This window comes from Cololabis saira, chromosome 23, assembly GCF_033807715.1.
Source record: "Cololabis saira isolate AMF1-May2022 chromosome 23, fColSai1.1, whole genome shotgun sequence".
In the NCBI taxonomy this organism is placed as follows: Eukaryota; Metazoa; Chordata; class Actinopteri; order Beloniformes; family Belonidae; genus Cololabis; species Cololabis saira.
Window position 1 is genome coordinate 3,041,647 of NC_084609.1, and position 25,908 is coordinate 3,067,554.

A 25,908-nucleotide genomic window follows, 5' to 3' on the forward strand; every position below is an offset into this window, starting at 1 on the left:
TTAATCCTGGTTGTGATGACAGTGTTGTTCCTCCAATAGCCAGGATTTAAAATGTTTGGTAAAGAGGTCAAAGTTCACGTATCGTTGGCGCTTCATTCCGGGCGTGAGAGGCACTAACTAGAAAAGTGTCTCGACTAAAAGCTGTTTTTCTGAAAGGAACTATCCAGTCTGCTCTAACTCCAGCTCTGGTTCATCTGTTTTAGTTTATATTCGCAGATTCTTGTATTTGGCCGGTGCCATGAAAGAGTTTATAGATCAAAATAGCATCATTATATTTTACAATGTTGTCCCAGTTTAAGCTCCTCGTGCTTTTTTAATATCTGACAGTGATGGAATGTTTTGGGTTTTTTATCCAATACTTTCGGGGCTTGTTTGTAGACGATTTAAATTTGTTTTAGTTAGACCCTCCAGAAAAACGCGGGCAAAAATCCTTGATTCCGCGGACTAAAATCCTTGATTTTGCGGGCTAAAATCATTGATTATGCGATTTAAATGTGCAGGTTTTTTATGTGCTTTTATGCGGTGAAATTGCGGAATATGCTGTAAGTTGCGGAATATGCGGAAAGTTGCAAAATATGCGAAATATGCAGGAAGTTGCGGATTCGGCGCTGAGCTCTTCCCTCTTAAATTCAGCGGGTCGTCTGATCTGAGGTCGTAAGAGAAAAAAAAGGAGAGCGCGGGTGGAGAGGAGAGAGGCGACCGGCCCGGGGGCCGGTCGCCTCTCTCCTCTCCACCCGCGGCTCGGTGCTCGGGTGATTGCCGGGCGCACCGGCGCGACAAGGGGGACGAGACAGAGCTCCGTCACCCCCCCCACGCATCCGCCGCCGCTATCCCCCAAGTGGATGGGAACGTGCGTCCGCCTCCGCCGGCCCTCGCAGGCGCAGTGGTGCGCGGTCAGCGCGGATCCTGAGTCCCCCGGCAGCCGCGCCCACCGCGCAAGCGGGGGGACTCTCTTTTTCCTCTCCCCCCCGCGGGTGAGAGCTGCTGTTTGGGGGGTGGCGGTTTCTGCGAGGGGTGTGGAGGTCCCGGGCGGGTCCCGCACGTCGCGACCGGGCTTCCCGATATGTCACTCACAACACTTCCCCCTTTTTCCAAACTTAATGCGAAAATGTCGGCGATGATGCGGTGAAATCAAGCGAGCCCCGCATAATTCGCATATTCAGCGCAGACATATGCAATATTAACCCCAGTAAAAGTGATTTTTCTGCACCAGACATTGAAATCCACGGAAGGTCTGTAAATCCACGGACAGCCGTGAAATCCGCGAAAAATTCCGCGATCACGGAATCGCGGATTCCTGGAGGGTCTATTTAGTGTTGATTTACAGGCTGTTGCCCAGCAGTTGGTGGTGTTTAGGGGGTTTGGTGGTGGTTTGGTGGTGGTGGTGAGTTCCCGTGGGAAGCGACTTAGTGTGAGAGCTCGCGTGGGGGTGAAGGGGCCCTTTCCCCCCTTCGCGAGCTAGGAAAGTTATAAAGACGGGTCAGCCGGAAGTTCGAGCAGAGTCAGCTGCGGGTTTTGTGCACGACGCCCAGCCGGGTTTTTTTGGCCACTCTGTCCAGGACTGTTCGGCTTTCCAGTCTTCTGTGTCGAGGTAAGAGTTATTATAAGGCCTAGCCCTGTTTAATTGTAAGTGATCTTGCTCTACCATTTGTGGGGGATAACTTGACACATTTATCCTAGCAAAAGAGCAATTGTGTTTTTGTAATGCTTGCTTTTCTTGGGGTATTAAAGGTATTCATATATCATTATAGCAAAAGCGACGGGGGGAAACACATCTTCACACTGAGTATAATACGCAGTGTCAAGGTGCAAAAAACACCTCGGCACACAAAGCAACAAACATCATCACAAGACTTGCATGTGGGTGTGGGGAGGGGGGATCCCGGCACGGTGCATCCAAGTGATCACCGCGGCTTCGTGGCGCTCGAAACCCGGAGACTGCGTTAGGGGGACTGGTGAGAGGGGGGGCCGAGGAAGGCGTTGAGTTGAGGGAGGTGGTTATCAGTAAGTGTGTGTGTGTGTGTGTGTGTGTAGCGGTAAGTCCGTGAACTTCACTCAGAGCTGCTCCTCAGCCAAATGTCCTTGATGTTATCAGACGGCTCGGTCAGTTCTGATCCAGGTCCACAGATGTTCCTGAGAGGGGAGGGCTAGTGGGGGCAGAGTCACCTTGTTTACATTCCACCAGGGAGATTGTGACTGGAGCGGCCTGCCAAGATCTGCTTGTTTTCATGCTGAAGGGGGGGTAGAGTGTGTAGCCATGCTGGAATAACTGTGTGTGTGTTTGTGTGTGTGTGTGTGTGTGTGTGTGTGTGTGTGTGTGTGTGTGTGTGTGTGTGTGTGCAGAAGCTGGCGGTCCGGAGCTGTCCCGTCCCCCCCAAGTCCCTCATCAAGCCCCCCGTCTCCGTTTCTGTGGTGACGGCCAAGGCCCCCGTCTCCATCTCCATGGTGACGACAGCCAAGGGCCCCGTCTCCGTGGTGACGACATCCAAGGCCCCCGTCTCCGTGGCGACAGCCAAGGCCCCCGTCTCTGTGGCGACGGTCAAGGCCCCCGTCTCCGTGGTGACGACAGCCAAGGCCCCCGTCTCCGTGGCGACGGCCAAGGCCCCCATCTCCTTGGTGACGGTCAAGGCTCCCGTCTCCGTGGTTACGGCCAAGGCCCCCGTCTCCATAGTGACGACAGCAAAGGGCCCCGTCTCCGTGGCGACGGCCAAGGCCCCTGTATTCATGGCGACGACGACCAAGGGCCCCGTCTCCGTGGTTACGGCCAAGGCCCCCGTCTCCGTGGCAACGGCCAAGGCCCCCGTCTCCGTCTCCGTGGCAACGGCCAAGGCCCCCGTCTCCGTCTCCGTGGCGACGGCCAAGGCCCCCGTCTCCATGGTTACGGCCAAGGCCGCCGTCTCCGTGGCAACGGCCAAGGCCCCCGTCTCCGTCTCCGTGGCGACAGCCAAGGCCCCTGTATCCATGGCGACGACGACCAAGGCCCCCGTCTCCATGGTTACGGCCAAGGCCCCCGTCTCCGTGGCAACGGCCAAGGCCCCCGTCTCCATGGCGACGACCAAGGCCCCCGTCTCCGTGGCGACGGCCAAGTCCCCCGTCTCCGTGGTGACGGCCCACCTGAACGGGCAGAGGGGCGGCGAGCTGCTGCAGATGACCCCTGTCAACCTGCAGACCCCCGGCAGAGTCAACCACGCCTTCAGCAGGACCCCCCAGGTAAGACACACACACACACACACACACACACACACACAGGTAACACACACCCCGGTGTCCACCTGAAGGAGGGCGGGGTTAAGGTGACCAGGTGTCACTCAGGAAGAGTTAGTTGCTGCCTCCTTAAAGACTGTGTAGTCGGGCCCCCCCCCCCCCCCCCCCCTGTCAGCCCACTGCTGCTTCCACCTGCCTGCGGTCCCCCCTCTGATCATCCCACTGCTGCTTCCACCTGCCTGTGTGTGTGCTGCTGACTTCCCCGACCCCCCCCAGTCTGATCTTCAGCAGGAGGGTCCCCCTTATGATCCTGATCCAGGTTTCTCCTTATGATCCTGGTCCAGTTTTCTATAATAATAATAATAATAATAAACCCGCAGGATAACATTAGTGCCTCTGGCTTCGCCAGAGGCATTCCTCCTCCTTGCCATTGCATAGCTTTGGAGGAGTGCCTCTTGCTGCAGCCGTGGCACTAACTAGACAATTTCCTCGCAGAAATTTCAAGAGTGCCACGGCGGGCTGCTGCACATTTGTGTACATTTTGCAAGCAATAAAGGTGAAGGACTCGCATATCTGCCAATCAGAAGAAGGGGCGGGGCTAATTTGCACCAATGAAGGTCAAGGACTCAATACCGAGTCCAATGACACCACCCATGACTCTCAATGTGAAACCATTCAAAAGATATTGGACTATAACATATTGGCCAATCAGAAGAAGGGGTGGGGCTAATTTGTATATATAATATCCAAATGTATATATTTATATATATATAATAAAAATAATATATATATATATACCATGAACCTGTTCCCAGCAGGACTGTTGATCATCTAAGGTCAAAAGGTCAGGGTTCAGATTTCTCCATTTTCCAGGGTAAAGTATATGAAGTCTGTACTGATTGAGTCATGTGACCAGTCTGGCTCAGTCTAATCAGTCAACAGCTGTACTCTGGTTGCTAGGGGCAACAATAACCTCAACATGAGGAAGGTTCGCTTTGAGAAAACCCCAGCTTTTGCCTTGTGACAAGTTCTCAAATAACTAATAATAATTTGTGAGAAAACCGTAGCTCCTAGCAGAAAAACAAAGACATCGTGAGAGACACAGAGCCCGGCAGATTCTGACAATCTTGATTTTATTCAGATATTCCTTAAAATGTGTTAGTAACGGCAGTTTGAAAACAAAGTGAGATTTTTTGGAAGAAAACTTTTGATTATATTGCAGTGAATGGGGACTGAGGCAGGAATTGGCGTGGCTGTTAGCCCTCCCCGTTTAAATTTTGTGCATACCCCGCCTGTCAAAGTCACATTTTATGATCCCAACACCTATGTCTACATTCTGACCAAAAATTATCTTTCTAGCTTTCACGGTTCGTCCGTGAGCTCGAGTTACAAATAAAAATGATGGTCATTTTTTGAATGTTTCTCTCACTCTAAAAAAAATTTGAACTTCACTCTAGATTTGACAAAACAGTGATTTCCAGTCCTCGCTTGAGCGCTCATATCTTGAAAAGTGTACATTTTAGGAAAAAACTGTTTCAGGTTTGGAGAGAGAAGAGAAGTTTTCCTCTGTTTTGAAGTTAGAATGACATTTCTACGTGTAAGTATGAGAAAGATACGTGACTCAGAAAAAAGGTGAATTTTGGGTTTTTTGAACCTCCTTCCACCCACAGTGTGACATTCTGCCCCATTCACTTACATGGGAAAATCTCCCCATTAGTTTGGAAATGTTTTTGCACTTCGTGCAAAAACTATTTGTGCCATCGCTCTGAAAATCCACAGGACTGTAGTTAAATTCAGGGCCTACAACTTTCTAAATCGGTTCAGAATTTTTCGAGTAACGGTGTGCGAGTGGTGAGGCCCAAAGTTTTCCCAATGCGTTCCGGATGGGGGTAAGCGTGCACGTTTTTGCACGTTGCGCAAAAACGTGCACGCCAATCGCTAATAAAAGTCATAGCACACGATTCCCGCTTAAGGCGCACGTTTCTACGTTTTTACTTTTCGCGTTTTCTCAAAGCTGCGGGACTAGTTATGCGCCGAAGTTTGTCCGGAAAATGAATGGCACTAATAATGAATTTAACTTGTAATGCACCTCAAAGTGCTACACTTAGACCATTATTCATTCACATTCTCTCTGGTGGTGGTAAACTACGTTTGTAGCCACAGCTGCTACGTTTGTAGCCACAGCTGCTACGTTTGTAGCCACAGCTGCCCTGCAGACTGACAGAAGCATGGCTGCCATATCGCGCCTAACGGCCCCTCCGACCACCACCAACAGTCATACACATTCAAACGGGGCAGGTGGGTAAGGTGTCGGCTCAAGGACACTACGACAACAAACTGGGACAGAGCGGGATTCGAACCGCCGACCTTCCGATCATTGGACAACCCGCTCTACCACCTGAGCTACTGCCGCCCCCTTATGGTCCTGGTCCAGGTCCAGGTCCAGGTCCAGGTCCAGGTCCAACTACACCCGACTACACCCGTAGAGGTGGAGGAGGGTTTAGACTCTTGTCAGAGAAAAGAGGCTCCGTCACCAAATCAAGGCCTTCCAGCTCTGCAAGAATTTCATCCTGCAGTTGCCATGGAAACCTCTGTACCCCCCCCCCCCCTGCTGCTGCTGCACAACACAGGAATATAATGGAACCAGAGGAGGAGGAGGTTCAGCTTCCTCTCAGAAAACAACCTGCTTCACTTCCAGGACCGGATCAGGTCCAGACCAGACCGGATCAGGACCAGATCAGGTCCAGACCAGACCAGTTTCAGGCCCGGTTAGAGTCCAGACTGAGACCAGCGCTGGTTTTGTTCTGGGGAAGTTAGAGGCCCGTCACTGTGTTCACTCTTTTAGGATCTAGTTTTACACCAGATTCAGACCTCTAGAGCGGTTTGGGTCCCTAATGTTTCCTGAAGCAGGTTAATAATTTTCTATATTTGTATTTAAACCATCAACATGGTTAAAGTATTAAAGCGACTTCAGTTTGACTAGAAACCACTGACAGAGGGCGCCAGAGGCAGGAACTAAGGTCCTACAAACAGGTTTCTGTAGAGGGAAACACACGGGTGGGGGAATCAGCTTTATTGGCCAAGTTTGAACATTGTCCAACAAGTAATTTGACTCAGTTTTTTAGGGCTCTCTAGCCCGGCCTGCTGTCTCTTGCTGCTCCCAGACTTGGGCTCGGTTCTAGGTTTCCACCGGCCATGGGGAACTAAGTATTCTTTCACACTTCACACTTGCACTCAGCATACATGACTGACACTCTACATTTAAACATGTACTTTTTGGTTTACTTTGATTTAATTTTTACTTTAATGATTTATTGATCTAATTTAAATGATGTGATCTGTGTTGCAGGTGCTGGGTTCCCTCACAGCCGTTCCCATCAAGATGCCTCAGATCAGCTCCATGCACCGGCTGGGTGGACCGGCGGCCGCGCTGCTACCTCAGGTAACCGCTACCGCTAACGTGCTGCTACCTAAGGTAACCGCTACCGCTACCACGCTGCTACCTCAGGTAACCGCTACCACGCTGCTACCTCAGGTAACCGCTAACGCTACCGCGCTGCTACCTCAGGTAACCGCTAACGCTACCGCGCTGCTACCTCAGGTAACCGCTACTGCTACTGCTACCACGCTGCTACCTCAGGTAACCGCTACTGCTACCGCGCTGCTACCTCAGGTAACCGCTACCAGGCTGCTACCTCAGGTAACCACTAACGCTACCGCGCTGCTACCTCAGGTAACCGCTAACGCTACCGCTACCGCGCTGCTACCTCAGGTAACCGCTACCACGCTGCTACCTCAGGTAACCGCTAACGCTACCGCGCTGCTACCTCAGGTAACCGCTACCGCTAACGTGCTGCTACCTAAGGTAACCGCTACCGCTACCACGCTGCTACCTCAGGTAACCGCTACCACGCTGCTACCTCAGGTAACCGCTAACGCTACCGCGCTGCTACCTCAGGTAACCGCTAACGCTACCGCGCTGCTACCTCAGGTAACCGCTACTGCTACTGCTACCACGCTGCTACCTCAGGTAACCGCTACTGCTACCGCGCTGCTACCTCAGGTAACCGCTAACGCTACCGCGCTGCTACCTCAGGTAACCGCTAACGCTACCGCCCTGCTACCTCAGGTAACCGCTACTGCTACCGCGCTGCTACCTCAGGTAACCGCTACCAGGCTGCTACCTCAGGTAACCACTAACGCTACCGCGCTGCTACCTCAGGTAACCGCTAACGCTACCGCTACCGCGCTGCTACCTCAGGTAACCGCTACCACGCTGCTACCTCAGGTAACCGCTAACGCTACCGCGCTGCTACCTCAGGTAACCGCTACCACGCTGCTACCTCAGGTAACCGCTAACGCTACCGCGCTGCTACCTCAGGTAACCGCTAACGCTACCGCGCTGCTACCTCAGGTAACCGCTACTGCTACCGCGCTGCTACCTCAGGTAACTGCTAACGCTACCGCGCTGCTACCTCAGGTAACTGCTAACGCTACCGCGCTGCTACCTCAGGTAACCGCTACTGCTACTGCTACCATGCTGCTACCTCAGGTAACCGCTACCGCGCTGCTACCTCAGGTAACCGCTAACGCTACCGCGCTGCTACCTCAGGTAACCGCTACTGCTACTGCTACCGCGCTGCTACCTCAGGTAACCGCTAACGCTACCGCGCTGCTACCTCAGGTAACCGCTAACGCTACCGCGCTGCTACCTCAGGTAACCGCTAACGCTACCGCACTGCTACCTCAGGTAACCGCTAACGCTACAGCGCTGCTACCTCAGGTAACCGCTACTGCTACTGCTACCGCGCTGCTACCGCGCTGCTACCTCAGGTAACCGCTACTGCTACTGCTACCGCTACCGCGCTGCTACCTCAGGTAACCGCTACTGCTACTGCTACCGCGCTGCTACCTCAGGTAACCGCTACTGCTACTGCTACCGCGCTGCTACCTCAGGTAACCGCTACTGCTACTGCTACCGCGCTGCTACCTCAGGTAACCGCTACTGCTACTGCTACCGCGCTGCTACCTCAGGTAACCGCTACTGCTACTGCTACCGCGCTGCTACCTCAGGTAACCGCTAACGCTACCGTGCTGCTACCTCAGGTAACCGCTAACGCTACCACGCTGCTACCTCAGGTAACCGCTACTGCTACTGCTACCGCGCTGCTACCTCAGGTAACCGCTACCGCTACCACACACACACAAGCATACAAGTGTGCGTATTTAAAAATATAGCGGGAGCAAATGTTAGGTCTAAATCAACATTACATACGTTTGTAACGAGGAAAGACACAAAGACTGGCTTGGAATGGTTTTAACCACTTCTGCAGAAGGGGGAGAGCAACAGCAACAGGGGCAGAGCCCCCGACAGCAAATACTTCCCAAAGTTCCTCCTCCTGCATGATGCTTTTATTGGGAAACTTTCCTCAACTTATTGAGGAACTGACCAAATATGGACAGTGAACAGTAGACAATGGGGGGAAGTGATGACGTGTGATTGAATCCATCACACTACAGTAGAACATCTGTTAATAAAGCATGTGACAGTTTTCAGGAGGACAAAACAAGTTTAAAGGTTAATTAACCTCACAAAAAAAGAGTTCTATTGTGCTTTATTTAAGTCTTTATTACAAAGTACTAACATTTTTTAAATCACCAATGGGGGAGAAATCACAAATCCAGGAGAACCGCTCAGCACTGCGACGGGCACGAGCCGGCAGCTCGCTGGCCCGATCAGAGCGATCGGGCCACGGACGAAGCCCGACGGGCCGCGTCCTGACAACAGTTCCACTTTCTTTGCTGTCAGAGTCACTTTCCGTGCCGTGCGGCTCCTCGGAAATGATGCCGGCTTTTGCAGCCGAGCACAACAGTAAACGACGGAGCCCGCCGGGCAGGCCCACCTCCCCGCCCACCGGGCAGGCCCACCTCCCCGCCCACCGGGCAGGCCCACCTCCCCGCCCGCCGGGCAGGCCCACCTCCCGGCCCGCCGGGCAGGCCCACCTCCCGGCCCGCCGGGCAGGCCCACCTCCCGGCCCACCTCCCCGCCCACCGGGCAGGCCCACCTCCCCGCCCACCGGGCAGGCCCACCGCCGCCGCGCGGCGAGCACATAGCTCGAGACAATTGTCTCATGCCGTGGCAATTATAGCAATTATTCTGAGTCCAAACCCAACATGGTTCTTCGCAGTTTTTCATTTATTTTGCCAATTATTTCACCATTGCATAAATCAAATAAATTTGATTTAGGCTTTTAAAAGAAAAAAATCTTTTACAAAATTACAAGGTAGAAAACATTTGTTGAACATAAAAAACTGAACATTTTTTAATTTCCCAGCATTTCTTAAATATTCCAGCAAAGAACAATAACTTAAAATAAATAAATTAGCAAAATACATTTTTTGGCCATCTTTGAGCTTACGTTAGGCTTAACTGACTGAACATTGTAACATAGGCCTTAAAACAATAAAAATGCATTAAAGCGCTCAGGGTTTTTTATCATTTCAAATGATGAATCAAACTTGTAGCTGAAAGACTTTGCAGATGTTTCCCCTCTAGATATTTGAGCAGAACATTCATTGCAAACAGCCATTCTTGTTTTATTCTAACACTCTAAAATACTTCCACACTGCTGACATGTTTGCACCACTTCACTCCACGCTCTTCCACGTTTGATTTCGTCATCTAAACCTGGAATAGATTGATTTAAGTTGTTTTGGTTCCACCTGCTGGTGAATGTTAGGTCAAATTCTTATGTGGTTACTTTTTGGTTAGCCAACTATTTATGTGGTGCGCAACAGTTACGGAGCGGCCAGTCTATTTATATTACAACCCCGTTATTAATTGTTCGGTTTTTTTTCCCACTTATTCCACCGAACACCCAAAGTGTTTTTTTGCCATTTTCGGCCGAACAATTTCGGTTACCGAACAATCGGTGCATCACTAGTATATTCCTAAATTGAGTATTCCAAAACGAATAATGCAAACTACTGATCACGTCATTGGCTCCCCAGAATAGAGCGTTGCCACCGAGGTGGAGTGGACTCACCTCTACCAGCCTTATAGGTCTGGGGAATGTACTGTAAATATCCAGTGTGACAGTCTTTGGGATCTATTCCACCTTCTCTCTGCACCTCCAAAACAGACAAACAGTTGTTGCGTCTCTCTCATGAAAGGAGAAGCTCCTAAATTTGAATCATGATGAGATGAGGTCTCTCCTCCTCCTCCTCCATTTGCACAAATTGATGAAACCAAAACAAACTAAGCAAACGTAATTCATTTGGTAGAGAGTCCAGTTACTACAGAATAGCCTACAGTTCAGTTGAATGGATGAAATTCGCGCTTCAAACCGGTCACTTACAGTCTCCAATCAGTGCAGTTGGTGCGTCTCAGCCGATGGAAGAATATGCTGCACATGCTTGATGTTGACAAGGCTGTGACAACTAACACCCCCCCTCCTGGTCTCCCCAGGTCCGGCCCCGGACTCAGCTCCCAGACGGCCTCCCCGGCCCGGGGGGGGCCCAGGAGCCCGTCAGCCTGCAGCGGGCCACCGCCGTGGTCTCCCCCCACCAGGGGGGGCCGGGAGGGGCCACGCTGCCCACCGCCAACAGCACCTTCAGCCCCGGAGCCGGGTCCGGCGGATCCACCGGGCCCCGGACCAGCGGGCCGAGGGACGGCTCGCCCTCCACCGGGCCGCCCAGGCCGGGGCCCCCGGACGGGACCCAGCACGCCCCTGCAGGCCCCGGCGTGGCCTACGCCATCATCGCCGCCTCCCCCGCCACCGGCACCGGGGGGGCCGCCGTCAGCGAGGCCGTTAAGGTACGAGACCAGTTCTGGTCCAGGACTCTTAGTCCAGTTCCAGACCAGATCAGAACCACTCAAGGTGACAAACTTGCTTATGATTTTTGAAAATATCTAAGTAAAAAAAACAAAAAAAAAATAAAGAATATCCATGTCTGGGTGACGCCTATATTTTCTAGAAAAACGATTATTTTTGTATTCAAAAAAGGTTTAAATGGATAAAAAAATACCATATAAATGAACTACCTGTCCCACATATGGACTCACTTGAATTTTACAAAAAATACTAGTTATTTGGGTATTTGTTGTTGTTTTAAGCGTTTTGCCGCAATTTATGCCATTCCTTCGGCTGTTTCTTCGCCCGAACCGTAACGTGCACCCAGGTGTGTTATACATCAAAATGTGCGTCTCCATCCTGCGACTACACGCATTACTTTTCTCTTTCAAAAGCGTTACCGTGGCGACGATAGACGGCAAAAAGCGCGCCCACCCATCATCTGATTGGTCCATATTTGATAGTTCCTACTTTCTGCCATAACTTTTGAATGGTTTGACATAGAGAATATATCGCTAAAAATATATATAAATATATTTATAAAATTACTAAGTCTGTCTGTTTTTTGCAATATAATTGTTGATTCTATAATCTGGCCTTGACAGGGCGGTTTTGGCCGATCGCTCCAGTCACAATCTCCCTGGTGGAATGTACGCGCGCGTGAGGGCCCGTTCATCGCTGCTTGCAGCTTTAATTATTATTATTATCTTTTCAAAAGTCATAAGTACGTTTTGTCACCTTGAGTGGTGCTGACAAGTGAAATTTGGGGCTCTGGCCCCTGGACTGTCTGGTCCAGGAGTCTCTGGTCCAGGAGTCTATGGTCCAGGTCCGTGTTCCGGTTCCTTATCACTGCTGTCTCTGCAGGTCATCATCATCCAGGCCCCCAGCGGTACCGACGGGTCGCCCCGGGGCCAGGCCGACCTCCCGCCCCAGGAAGCCCCGCCCACACAGAAAGCCCCGCCCACACAGAAAGCCCCGCCCCCGAAGAGGGAGCAGGACCCCGAGGTGAGACGGGGGCCGTTAACCCGCCTTAGTTCCCCCAGCAGAACCGGTTCTGTTGAGACGCATTTTGTAATAAATATAATATAGTTTTGTATAATAAAATATAATTTTGCCACATTATGTAATAAGTTATTACATTTTGAGAAGATTATTATAAAATGAACTTGCAACTTTTTAATTTTCTAGGAAATGTAATAACATGTTGCATTATGTAATACCTATTATTGTTGTTTAACAATGAATTTATACAAGAGTGACTTGTTTTTTTATGCAATTTCCCTTATAGCTATGTAGCCCAATAAATCTATGTATAAAACTCCAAATATAACTTTAGTTGCCTATTTGAAGTTTGGAATTATATAGGACAATAACAAGCAAATAAACTATGCTTTAGAATGTTATTACATAATCTCCTCATGTTTCTGCTTCTTCCAGAAAATCTCCTTCATGGTTTCCCTCGGCCTCGTCACCGCGGAGCAGCTGGAGGGTGAGGGGGATTCTGGGTAACGGGGACCAGAGGGGATTCTGGGTAACGGGGACCAGAGGGGATTCTGGGTAACGGGGACCAGAGGGGATTCTGGGTAACGGGGACCAGAAGGGATTCTGGGTAACGGGGACCAGAGGGGATTGTGGGTAACGGGGACCAGAGGGGATTCTGGGTAACGGGGACCAGAGGGGATTCCGGGTAACGGGGACCAGAGGGGATTCTGGGTAACGGGGACCAGGCATCTTAGAGGGGAGGAGCATGATGGGGGAGGAGCCTGTTACCATGGATTCACACTGAAACATCACATTTCTCTCTCAACATTTCGACTTTTTTCACGAAATTTTGACTTTTTTCTCAACATTGACATTTTCTCGATATTTCAACTTTTTCTCGACATTTCAACTTTTTTCACGCAATTTTTACTTTTCTCGACATTTCAACTTTTTTCTCGACATTTTGACTTTTTTCAAAAAAAAATTGACTTTTTTCAACATTGACTTTTCTCGACATTTCAACTTTTTTCCACGAAATTTTGACTTTTTTCTTAACATTTCAACTTTTTTCTCAACATTTCCACTTTTTTCTCGACATTTCAACTTTTGTATCGAAATTTCGCCTTTTTTTCTCAACATTTCAACTTTCTTCGAGAAAAAAGTCAAAATGTTGAGAAAAAGTCAATATTTCATGAAGTACATAATGACAATCTCATTGTCTATGAGTGTCGCTATTAAGTTTATTTAATCTATAGGGAGTGTAGTAGATTTAATGTAAAGTGTTGAGTTGAATTTTTTCTGTTTTTGGTGGATATAACAGTAAGTGTTTTTTCTAAGAGTACCAATCGCGTCAGGCAACTTTTAACGCTTTCAGAATCCAGCATTAGGGGGAGGAGCTTGGTAGATGGGCGGGGCCTGTTGAAGGGGAGGAGCCTCAGGCTGTGTCGGTGTCGTCCCGTTAAAGGAGGAAACACCGGCACTGCGGCGGGAACGGGGGTCGTGGGTGTTGTCAGTTGCATGCTGGGAGTTTTCCAGGAGTTAAATCGACTAAAAGCGTCTGTTTGTCCCAGAAATCCAGCTGAAGAGGCAGGAGAGGAAGAGACGGAGCACGGCAAACCCCGCCTACAGCGGCCTGTTCGAACCCGAGGTAATGTCACTTCCTGTTTCTGTTGAAGCGCCAGTAATGTCACTTCCTTTTTCTGTTGACGCACCAGTAATGTCACTTCCTGTTTCTGTTGACGCACCAGTAATGTCACTTCCTGTTTCTGTTGACGTGTCACTAATGTCACTTCCTGTTTCTGTGCAGCGTAAACGCCTCCCGTCTCACTTCCTGGACAGTTCGCTCTTCCTGTCGACGCGAGGTAACACACCACACCACACCCCCAAACCACGCCCCCAGACAAGAGACCACGCCCCCGACACAGAGACCACGCCTACGATGTATTCTTGTGTTATCAATTTACCAATTATGAAATTAATTTAAAAAAAATTAAACAAAATTGAATTAAACAAAATCAATAATATTTGATTATTTTACACAGATTTGACACAAAGATGGTATATTAAAGTCCTCACACGGGGCACCATTTATGTGTGTCACAAAGGGGGGGCTGGTTCTTAGTTATTAACAATTGTCTTACAATAGTTATTAATAATTAAGATGATGACTTATAAAAATGAAGGGTTGTTACCATGGTCCTGTCACAGCAGCAGTAGCAGTTGTTACCATGGCAACAACAGCAGTAGCAGCACCGCTCCGCTCTTTCCCGTTTATTCTGGCCCAAACAAGATGACATTATATAATATTATTATATACGAATATTATAATATTAATATTATATAATAATATTATTATACTTAATATTATACTTGCTGCTGCATTGCATTGTGGGTTTCTGCTTAGTTAGTGTCCATCAATCCACACTAATACATTTCTCCAGAATGAGTGTGGATAGTACATACTATTATAATGTTTCGGACGCACTAAAAGATCTCGCACACTCATTTTGCTACTCATTAGGGTGGAAGTGTGGAATTTCGGACGCAGCCAGTGTGTTTATTCCTGCAGGAAGGTCCGGGTCCGCGGCTCTACCAGACCCTGGTAGAGCCGCGGACCCGGACCGAACCCACTTAATGACTAACATTAAACCTGAAATCCTCATGAACCGTTCCGACACCAGAACTTTAACAGATGGTTCTGTAGCTCCAGCTGACACATGTGTCCGGGCCTGCGGCGCCGTAGGCCCGGTGCTTGCCGCTAACTGCTAATATGCCGCTAACCGCTAACCTGCCACTAACTCTGCTCTGCTTCACCCACATGCTGCATAGACTCTGAGGATTTCTGCTGGAAGGTAAGGTCACATGACCCCAGGATCAGCCATGTTTAACACAGTTAGAACAAATACAAAGGGGTGGATGTACAGGACTGTCTCAGAAAATTAGAATATTGTGATAAAATTCTGTATTTTCTGTAATGCAAAAATGTCATTCATTCTGGATTCATTACAAATCAATTGAAATATTTCAAGCCTTTTATTATTTTAATATTGCTGATTATGGTTTACAGTTTAAGATTAAGATTCCCAGAATATTCTAATTTTTTGAGATAGGATATTTGAGTTTTCTTAAGCTGTAAGCCATGATCAGCAATATTAAAATAATAAAAGGCTTGTAATATTTCAGTTGATTTGTAATGAATCCAGAATGTATGACATTTTAGTTTTTGTAATTGCATTACAGAAAATAAAGGACTTTATCACAATATTCTAATTTTCTGAGACAGTCCTGTAAATCCGTTTTAAACTGTGGAACTAATTAGACAACGACCTCATGATACTTCATTTGTTCTTTTTCCATATACTATTATGTTAAAAGGTGGCAAGATCAGTTTTCTGCTTCAAGCCCAGACTTTGTCGGTCAGAATAATCACCATGTTGACCGAAGAAAAACCTGTAAATGGTTATTATCTTGCTTATTGGTTTTCATGGTTATAATTGACCCAAATAAAGATGAACTAACTAACTAAAGTACTACAACTGGACATAAAAAATACTAAAATACTACAACTGGACATAAAATAAATACTACAACTGGACATAAATTAGTTGTTCTTTTTCCATATTCTATTATGTTAAAAGGGCCAGATAATCTTTCTGCTTCAAGTCCAGACCTTTTCAGTCAGAATAATCACCTTGTTGACCAAAGAAAACCCTGTAAATGTTATTTATCTTGCTTGTCTGGTCTCAGGAGGACCTGGATCACGATGATCTCTGCGCCGTCTGCCGGGAGGACGGCGAGCTGCAGCCGTGCCACAACTGCCCCCGGGCCTTCCACCCCACCTGCCTGCACCCGCCCCTGCAGACGCCGCCCCGGGGGGCCTGGTACTGCCCCCGCTGCCAGAAGAAGGTGGGGGTCCGGTCGGGGTCGGGGTCGCGGTTCTGACGGTGTTCTGCCAATTTCTGCTACCTGCCGAGAAATGCTACTTTGTGGTTCTGCGCATGCGCACAGTGGATTTTCAAAGTTTGATTGCCACGCTAATGTTGTGCAACTCAGGTAGCTTGGCTGTCCAGTTATCGAAGGGTTATTAATAATTTTATTCAAGAATTATTAATAATTAATAACGTCGACTATTTATCAAATTGAATGACCAATATGATAAATAAAATCCTTGGGGCACCACCCTGTTCCTTAAGCAGGGAAATGATAACTTTTACAGCAGAATATCAGTCTCAGAAATTAAGGTTTATGCCTAATACAGTAATTGAAGTGTGAAATTCGAGCACTAGGCTCTGTCAAACAAATCAATTGTGACCAAACTGCATGAAACAACAGACACCACTCATTAAAAATCAATCAGAATTTATTTACATACAGGTGTCAAAAGATGATAAACGCAACACCCCCAATAAATCCTGATGGCACACTACGTAAACAGGGACAGAAATTATACAATGCAAAAGTTCCAGTCATCTGTGTGGGGTGTGACTAGTGTGTGTGTGTGTGTGTGTGTGTGTGTGTGTGTGTGTGTGTGTGTGTGTGTGTGTGTGTGTGTGTGTGTGTGTGTGTGTGTGTGTGTGTGTGTGTGTGCGTGCGTGTGCGTGTGTGTCTGCGTGCGTGTGTGTGTGTGATCTCAGAATGGCTCGGGAATTTATGACCGAGGGGAGCGTCTGGGTGTGTGTGTGTGTGTGGGGGGGGGGGGTTAGTACGAGAGGAAGAGAGAGAGAGATACAGAAGAAAAGTACAATAATAGACACTCTTAAATAATTTCTCACTACCAGAAACCCAAGACCTTCTGATCTTTCCCACACAGAAATGCCCCACTGTGAAACTAAACTTCACACGTGCGCTCTGGTCATTCAACCGGGAAATCTAGAAGGGCCTTGTTTTCGGTTGTCGAGAAGCATGTCATAACGATCCAGCACAGTACAGTTCTGATCAGGTCCACAGACCCGGTACAGTTCTGATCCAGGTCCACAGACCCGGTACAGTTCTGATCAGGTCCACAGACCCGGTACAGTTCTGATCCAGGTCCACAGACCCGGTACAGTTCTGATCCAGGTCCACAGTTGTTCCTGGGAAGGGGAGGGTTAGTGGGGGGGAGAGCGTCTTGGTTTTATTCCACCAGGGAGATTGTGACTGGACTAACCTGCCAAACCGCTCTGTCAAGGTCAGATTATAGAATCAACAATTGTATTGATAGAAAACTGGCAGATTCCAGTAATTCTCCGTCTGCCTTCAGTCTCTGGTTCATCAATGGCGACTCCAATCAGACGAATTTGTGGTCAATTCCCGCCAAGCCGAGCTTCCAACTTCTCCAAGGTCTTTTCCATCTTGCCAATGGGTTCAAAAACCGGTGCCAGCCTGCGATTTAGCTCCCCCACCATTAGTCTGAGTGTTGGGATGACAGAAAATAATGGAGAAGCACTGACTTACCCTGCCGTCCCTTCCAGGTGCTGAACAAGGAGAACATGTCGTGGCCGCAGAGCTTCGTCCAGTCCTACGTCACGCACAAGACAGGTGAGCAACCCGGCCGGGGGGGCGGGGCTACAGCGGCCTGGGCGGGGCTACGTACTGATGGGGCGGGGCCAGTACTGACGTGGGCGTGTCTTCACAGTGAGGCAGGAGGAGAAGCGGCGGCTAATGAGACGGAACCACGAGCTGAAGAAGGAATGCAGTCACCTGGAGGAGGAAGAGAAGAAGCTGAACCAGACGCTGCAGGTGAGTCGCTACGGGCTATCGCTAACCAGTGTCTCTACCTAGCGTCTCTACGGGGGCGTCGCCATAGACATATATAAAGGCTAGATGACTCACGGCGGAGTCTCCAGCGTCGTTCACCCGTGGCCATCTTGCCACAGGAGACTCTCTGGTGCGCATGCGTGCGCTATAGTTGTTGCTGTTGGAGGGTGAGTGGTCTGTACAGACAAAAATACTCATAACTTGCTGAAATCTTGACGGATTTACAAACGGATTGGTTCATCATAAACGTCATTAACGTGGGTATGATTCGGGATGCTTGGACATGTTGAAATTGTATCTCTTCGTTGCGAAAAACGACCTAATCATGCAGCATATACAATAGTTGTGTATCACCACTTACTAACGTTAACGTTACCTGCCCAAGTTATCAAGGGTGACCACCAGTACTCAAGTTGTAAAAAAAAATAAATCAGGGGGGATGGTGATTTTATCATATGGGGACAGATAATTTGTGCTGATTACAATAATATAATATATTATAAATAATAGCAGTGACCAAAACACCTGCAGAAATACTGCAGGAATGACATAGCAGCAGTTAAATGCAGCCTTCTGTAAGCTTTAAATATCCACTGGGCTTACATCAAATACATCAAAACACAACAATAAAAAACACTTTTCTGAACTTATCAATATGACTCTGTCCTTCACAGGATAAGTAACATGGATCACTGCAAAAACTCTAAATCTTAACAAGAATATTTGTCTTATTTCTAGTTAAAATGTCTCATTTTAGTAAAATAATCTCATTACACTTAAAACAAGACTCATCACTGGAAAAAACAACAATTTTCACCGTTTTCACCAATTTTCAGTTTCAAGTAGATTTTCACTTGAAATAAGTAGAAAAATCTGCCAGTGGAACAAGATTTTTTTGCTTGTAATAAGAAGATAAATCTTGTTCCACTGGCAGATTTTTCTTACTTGAAACAGGTGAAAATTGTCAAATAAGTTATTTTTCTGGTGTTATTTTTCTGGTGATGACTCTAAATGTTGAAATAGCAGTAAAACCACATTCATTGATGAAATGACATAAGGGATGGAAAGGGGGGATGGATAGAGGTGTGTGTATATATATATATATATATATATATATATATATATATATATATATATATATATATAGACACACATATGTAATGTCATGACGTAAATACATCATAATGTAATAATATATTAATATGTTATGTCAAATGAATACATGTTATATGGTAATAATATGTGTATGTGTGTATATATATATATATATATATATATATATATATATGTATATATATATATGGTAATATATATATATGGTAATATATATATGTTATAATGTAACTATAAATATTACTAAGAATACTATAGAAATATTGATTTAATATAAATACCATGTCATAGCTATCTGTTTCTGGTTATTTTCATATAAAAGTACGTTTTTCAATGTTTATAATTATTCACAAGTATGCAGTGTCATAACAACATCTCTGACGTTCATGACAAACCAAACTGTTTGAAAATCTGTTGAGAATTGAGCAAGTTAAGGTTGTTTAAGCAGAACATGCACCATTAAACACAATGTTAGAGTGAGCAAGTTCTCCTGTGGCAAGATGGCCGCCGTGTGACGACGTCGCTCTGCATTGGCAGCAGCGCGGACGAGTCATCTAGCCTTTATATATGTCTATGGGCGTCGCTATCACTACCTAGCATCGCTACCTAGCTTCTCTACTGGGGCGTTGCTATCGCTACCTAGCATCTCTACCTAGCACCGCTACCTAGCACTGCTACCCTAGCATCTCTAGGGGGCGTTTTCCTACTAGCGTCTCTAGGGGCTATCGCTAGCTAGTGTTGCTACGGGCTATCGCTAACTAGCACTGGTACCTAGCATCTCTACGGGGGCGTCACTATTGCTACCTAGCTTCTCTACGGGGGCGTTGCTATCGCTACCTAGCATCTCTACCTAGCACTGCTACCCTAGCATCTCTAGGGGGCGTTTTCCTACTAGCGTCTCTAGGGGCTATCGCTAGCTAGTGTTGCTACGGGCTATCGCTACCTAGCACTGCTACCTAGCATCTCTACGGGGCCGTCGCTATCGCTACCTAGCGCCGCTGCCTAGCACCGCTGCCTAGCGCCGCTGCCTAGCGCCGCTACCTAGCGTATTTACATAGCGCCGCTACCTAGTGCCGCTACCTAGCGCCACTACCTAGCGTCTACCTAGCGCCGCTACCTAGCGTATTTACATAGCACCGCTACCTAGCGACGCTACCTAGCATCTCTACCTAGTGCCGCTACCTAGCGTATTTACATAGCGCCTCTAACTAGCGCCGCTACCTAGCGTCTCTAGGGGGCGTGGCTAGCTAGCGTCACCTGACCTTTCCTCTCTCTCCCCCCAGCTCTGCGTGGACGAGCGAGAGCGGCTGCTCGGCAGGAAGAGAGACGCGCAGGCGTCGCTCGACCGGCTGAAGGCGCTGATCCGGCTGATCCAGCGCGACCCGGTCGCCACGGCGACCGTCGCCACAGCGACCGCCGTCGCCACGGCGACCGCCGTCGCCACGGCGACCGCCGTCCCCTCCTCCTCCTCGCCCCCCCAGCCCCGGATCAAACCCACCAGCAACGCCGCCGCCGCTGACTCCGCCCCCCCGTCGGCGACGCCCCCTCAGACCGGCCACGTCCACGACTAGCCCCGCCCCCTAGCCCTTTGGGGGCGGGGCCTCCCGCCGGGACTCCCACCTCTTCTGAAGAGGCTCCGCCTCCACGATCAAGTGTTTTTAAAACCCAACACCTACAGTGCTTAACGAGATTTTCTTTTAAGTTATTTTCTATTTATTCATGGCCTTAATGTATTTATTACAGAGATCCAGCGTCGCCGCGGTTGCCGCGGTAACCGCGGCCACCAACACAAGCTCCTCCCCTTTTGTGAGGCGCGATTCACGTTAACGTCGATATATCGGAGCGTCCGCCGCTCCCACTTCAGGAAGACGTTTCCACGCCGACGCAGACGAGCCTTCAAAACAAAACTTTCAGTATTAAGAGTCAAAGTATTTAAGATTAAAGTACAGAAATGAGCTTTTTAGCGGAGAGTTTAGTATTTTCATGCCGATGCCTGAGAGACTCGGACCCGTGTACAGACCTGTTTCTACCCAGACCAGAGGGCTTTAGGACCCAGCGCTGCAACCGCCGCCACAGTCGTCGGCTTGTAGCTCCTTATAAGGTCATGACTTCCTGAAAAGGGAATAAAATCTGAACTTAACTCAATCGAAAATGTAATAAAACCAAATAATGTAATAACTTTACCAATAATGTAATAAAATATCCTGACGGATATTGTAACAACATTTTTACCAATAATGTAAAACCTTATTACGTTATTGGGAATTTATTACATGGAACTCAAAGTCTGTAATTTAATTCGGAATTTTATTTGGAAATGTTTTATTGATTATATCTTAATAATTTTTCTTTTAGGTTGACTATTTTACACCAGTCCAGGAACAGCTGATGCAAAATAGCCTTTTTGGCTAATTCTGGCATATTTTACATTTGTTTAAATGTATTATTAACGTACATTGTCCCTGATAACTAAACCTTTAAATAAATAAAATAAATTCAATAGTCATTCTGGTGTTTAAAATCCAGCGTATATAACATTGTTAGATAATTAAAACACAAAATGTAGAACTCTGGACTGAAAATGAACATGTATATTACATTATTTGTCAAGTATTACATTATCAGTTTAAAAAAAAAAAAAAGACCCTCCTTAAAATGTAATAAATTCCCAATAATGTAATAAGGTATTACATTATTGGTAAAAATGTTATTACAATATCAGTCAGGATATTTTATTACATTATTGGTAAAGTTATTACATTTTTTGGGTTTTATTACATTTTTGATTGAGTTAAGTGCAAATTTTATTACATTTTCAGGAAATTATTACATTATAGGAGCTTCATGGCTCCGCCCACAAACATGAGCAGGCTCCGCCTCCTGCGATTATTAAATTAATCTGTTTTAGCCTCAGGTGGTTAACGAGCCGGGATTTCTGGGTAATTGAGCGTTTTCTTTCTGTGTCTCGGAGTAAAAACGGCCCCTCCCACTTCTCTAAGCCCCTCCCACTCCCCCAGGCTTCCACTACAAGCCCCTCCCCCTTTTTACCAGTATGGAAAATATGCCAAAAACGTCTCTTTGTTTTTGTACTGGTCCCTCATCCCTCGCTTCCTTCGTCCGGCGCCACGGCGGCGGTTAGCGGTTAGCGGCGTTGGGGGGGGCGTCTCTGTCCGACCGCTACAACCAGCCCCCACCTGTGGGCGGAGCTAAAGCCTCCAGCCGCCGCGCTCGTCTTCCCGCCGGGCCGGACACGCCCACCTCAGCGCCGCCGGATGCTAAAGACGCTAACAATGGTCGGGGGAGGAGCCACGAACAAACGACGTCACGGTCGGGGGAGGAGCGACGAGATAACGACGTCACGGTCGGGGGAGGAGCCACGAACTAACGACGTCACGGTCGGGGGAGGAGCCACGAACTAACGACGTCACGGTCGGGGGAGGAGCCACGAGATAACGACGTCACGGTCGGGGGAGGAGCCACGAACTAACGACGTCACGGTCGGGGGAGGAGCCACGAACTAACGACGTCACGGTCGGGGGAGGAGCCACGAACAAACGGGAGGAAACCGGATCATATCAGACTCTCCGGCAGTTAGCGGTTAGCTGCTAGCAACACTCCATGCTAGGAGGGGCGGAGTCAGAGCGTCTGGGCCTTTCCTTTCAGGAAACCTGCTGAAAAACAGGAAATGAACCAAACAAACCAGAACCGAACCGGCCGGGGACCTGATCCGGGGTACCAGGGGGACGGGGGTCCGGTAGGACGGGGTACCAGGGGGATGGGGTGTTAGGCCCTCAAATCAACATTACATAAATTCATAACGAGGAAAACACGGAGACTGTTAGAAATGATTTTTAAGGCGCTTTCTGCAGAAAGGGAAGCAAAGTCGGAGCTTTGCAGAGCAACATGGCTCTCTATGGATGCTCTCGACGAATGCTTGCTGGCTCCTCCTCTGCATCGGCTTTTTATTGAGAATTTGACAGGAAAATGACCATATACGGTAGACAATGAACAATTGGAAGAAAACGCATACGGAGGTAACAGACATAAGATAAGAAATCCTTTAATAGTCCCACAGAGGGGAAATTTGCAAATTTCTGCATACGGTGGGTTTCGAACCCTCGACCTCTCGCACCAAAAACGGCAACGCTACCGCTCAGCCACGAGTCTGCTCCGCCTCGAGGTGAAAAGGTCACACATGTGACACTTCAGTTAAAGAGGAACTAATCCTGGTATGCAGAAACTTAAGTTTTTAAAAGCAATGGGTCACTGGGGTCAAATGCCTTCCTTGACTAAACGGGAGGTCTGAACAGATGCGTCCAGCTAACCTTTGGTTAGCCCTTAAAGACAATGGGACGGTCGAAACCCTTGAGTATACTCAGGAAGTGGCTGCCCTGTCATCTGTTAACGGAGCATGTGACAGTTCATAAGGACAAGACTAATTCAAAAGTTTGATTAATCTCACACGGGGTACCAAGGTTACCCCAGGGAGACGGGGTATCAGGAGGACGGGTTACGAGTGGGATGGGGTACCAGGGCTTCGCCCTCTGCAGCGGTAACTATTCCTCCAGTCGAATCCGTGGGTGGATGTCAGGAAGGACCCGGTTCCTGGTTCGGTTCCCTGCGGCGTCTCCTGGTGGAAAAGCTGCCCAGACGTCGGCCATGAACAGTCGGCGCCGGGTCCAAACGAAGGAACCGCCGGCGCCTCCGAGCCCGACCCGCCCCCACAACACAATAAAAACATCGCCAGTCAAACAGAGGGCTTTTATTTTGTCGGGACTTTGCCGTGTGACCATATCCAGCCCTCAGCTGACCATATCAGAGGCCCCTCCCCGCGAGGCCCCGCCCACCTCCACAGGCCCCTCCCCGCGAGGCCCCGCCCACCTCCACAGGCCCCGCCCCCCGGCCGGCCGACCCTCCTCCTCGTTTCTAAACTTCTCCGGGAGAAACTGTGCAGCCGCTTAAACAGATCTATTTTACTACACGACGACACGAACAAACCAGAGAAACATTTTTATATTCTTTTATGAGCGAAGAGAAAAAACCGCCGCCGGCTTTTCTCCGGCGGCGCCGGCGAGGCGCGTAGACAGGAAGTAGTCGTTGTCCGTCAGTGCGGTCCAGTAGTGTCTAGGGAAGTGTTTGTCTTAAATATGCCAACGTAGTTTTTCTTGTTTCTGATGCATCAAAACCGCGACGGCGCCGCCTAGCTACGGCGGCGCCTAGCGGTGGCGGCGCCCGGTTCCACAGTAGTCTTCACTTTTTTGTACCAAGTTCTTACAAAAAAAGGAACCATTAATAAACAAAACTCAGAACAAAACTGGACTCTGTCTGTTTTTTCAGCTCTAAGCTCCGCCCACCCGCCAGAGGTGCATTGTGGGTGGTGAAATAAAGGACCAATAACACGTCCGAACACGTACTTTTATTGTTGTTTCAGTGCTTCTCTTCAGGCTGGTCGTCATGGAAAAGTGACGCTCTGCTAACGCTGTTGTCGACCAATGACAGCGACCCCCCGCCCCCCGGGGCCAGAGGGGTTGGGGACCGCAGGCAGGTGGAAGCAGCAGGTTGACCAGAGGGCACTGGCGTGTTCAAGGAGTGGCCTGGGGTGGCACGGGCCACTAGGCATGGGACGATATGAAAATTTCATATCACGATATTAGTGGACAAAAATATCACGATTACGATATTATCACGATATTAGCGCGTCGCTTATAAAATTCTTAAAATGCAAGGAAAAACACTAACCGTGGATCCACTGGTTCCTTCAGAACATTTATTCTCAAATCATTCTCAACACAGTGACACTTGAGGTAGAGAACAAATAGTGTACTGTAAATGTTATGCATTACAAAGTGTAAACTATAGTACCGGTACTTATTTGAACTTTCTTTTTTTGTAAGAAAATACTTCCCTGAGAGTCGAAAGAAATAAGTGACAAATAGAAATAAAGTGATAAAGTAGAGCCAAATGCACACGGATTGTACTACTCTCTGAAAAAATATTAAATAAATAATAATAAATAATATTAATAAAATACATGAAAAAAAAAATAACACTGGCTTCTACCTGGCTGGTAGCCTTGTGTGACCAAAAAAAAAAAAAATTGGCGATAATTACACTACCCCACGATAACGTTATCGCGGCCGTTTTTTATCGCGATATACGATAATATCATATATCGCCCCATGCCTACGGGCCACCCCTAAATCTGATTGGCTATATGCCCAGTCAGAGGCGGGCCATGACGCTGAAGCCGCACTTTTAGTTTGAGCTGCAGTTCCACCTTCAACCTCAGTGGCAGTAATGCACTAAAGTAAAGTAAAGTATCTGCAAAAGAAAGAGAAACGGGACGGAAAGAAGAAGAAGCAGCCGGCGAAGCGGGAAAACAAACGGAAGGAAAAAACCCGTCTGGAGCCGGAGCGTCCCAGCGTTACGTCCAAACATGTCCAGTCCTGTTCTGGTTCTGAGACTCTTAATGTGACTCTTATTCCTGTTTCCTTGGTCTAGATCAGCAACCCGCGGCTCTTTAGCACCGCCCTAGTGGCTCCTGGAGCTTTTTACAAAATGCTTGACCTTTTTTTTTCCTTTTTTTCTTCTTTTCTTCCTTTTTCCTTTCCTTTTTTTTCTCGACATTTTGACTTTTTTCTTGAAATTTCGACTTTTCTCGACATTTCGACTTTTTTCTCGAAGTGCACATTAAAGAAAAAATCTTCCTCCTCTAAGATATTATTTTTATTTTCTCTTCCTGGCCCTTCCTGGCCCTGTTTCTCTTCCGTACATTTCAGCAATTATCTTTGAGATATTATAATTTGAGAAAACCCCAGCTTTTGCCTTGTGAGAAGTTCTGAAATAACTCCGATTTGTGAGTAAACCATAGCTCCTAGCAGAAAAATAAAGACATCGTGAGAGACACAGAACCCGGCAGATTCTGACAATCTTAATTTTATTCAAATATTCCTTAAAATGTCTTAGTAACGGCAGTTCGAAAACAAAGTGAGATTTTTTTTAAGAAAACTTTTTTTATCTT

The 25,908-nt window shown here is 47.8% G+C and overlaps 1 protein-coding gene across 1 annotated transcript in view; it reads left to right on the forward strand.

Annotated features, from left to right (window-relative positions):
* phf21b (PHD finger protein 21B) overlaps positions 1-24,192 on the forward strand; it is a 44,814-nt gene extending 20,622 nt beyond the window's left edge. The window contains exons 3-14 of the mRNA XM_061714101.1: positions 2,344-3,210; positions 6,554-6,646; positions 10,673-11,020; positions 11,922-12,062; positions 12,495-12,546; positions 13,610-13,686; positions 13,846-13,900; positions 14,868-14,890; positions 15,786-15,944; positions 17,489-17,555; positions 17,653-17,756; positions 20,171-24,192. Coding sequence (XP_061570085.1) covers positions 2,344-3,210; positions 6,554-6,646; positions 10,673-11,020; positions 11,922-12,062; positions 12,495-12,546; positions 13,610-13,686; positions 13,846-13,900; positions 14,868-14,890; positions 15,786-15,944; positions 17,489-17,555; positions 17,653-17,756; positions 20,171-20,458 — 2,274 coding nt within the window. The 3' untranslated portion in view covers positions 20,459-24,192. The remainder of the gene's footprint in view (positions 1-2,343; positions 3,211-6,553; positions 6,647-10,672; positions 11,021-11,921; positions 12,063-12,494; positions 12,547-13,609; positions 13,687-13,845; positions 13,901-14,867; positions 14,891-15,785; positions 15,945-17,488; positions 17,556-17,652; positions 17,757-20,170) is intronic.
* The last annotated feature ends 1,716 nt before the right edge of the window (positions 24,193-25,908 follow it).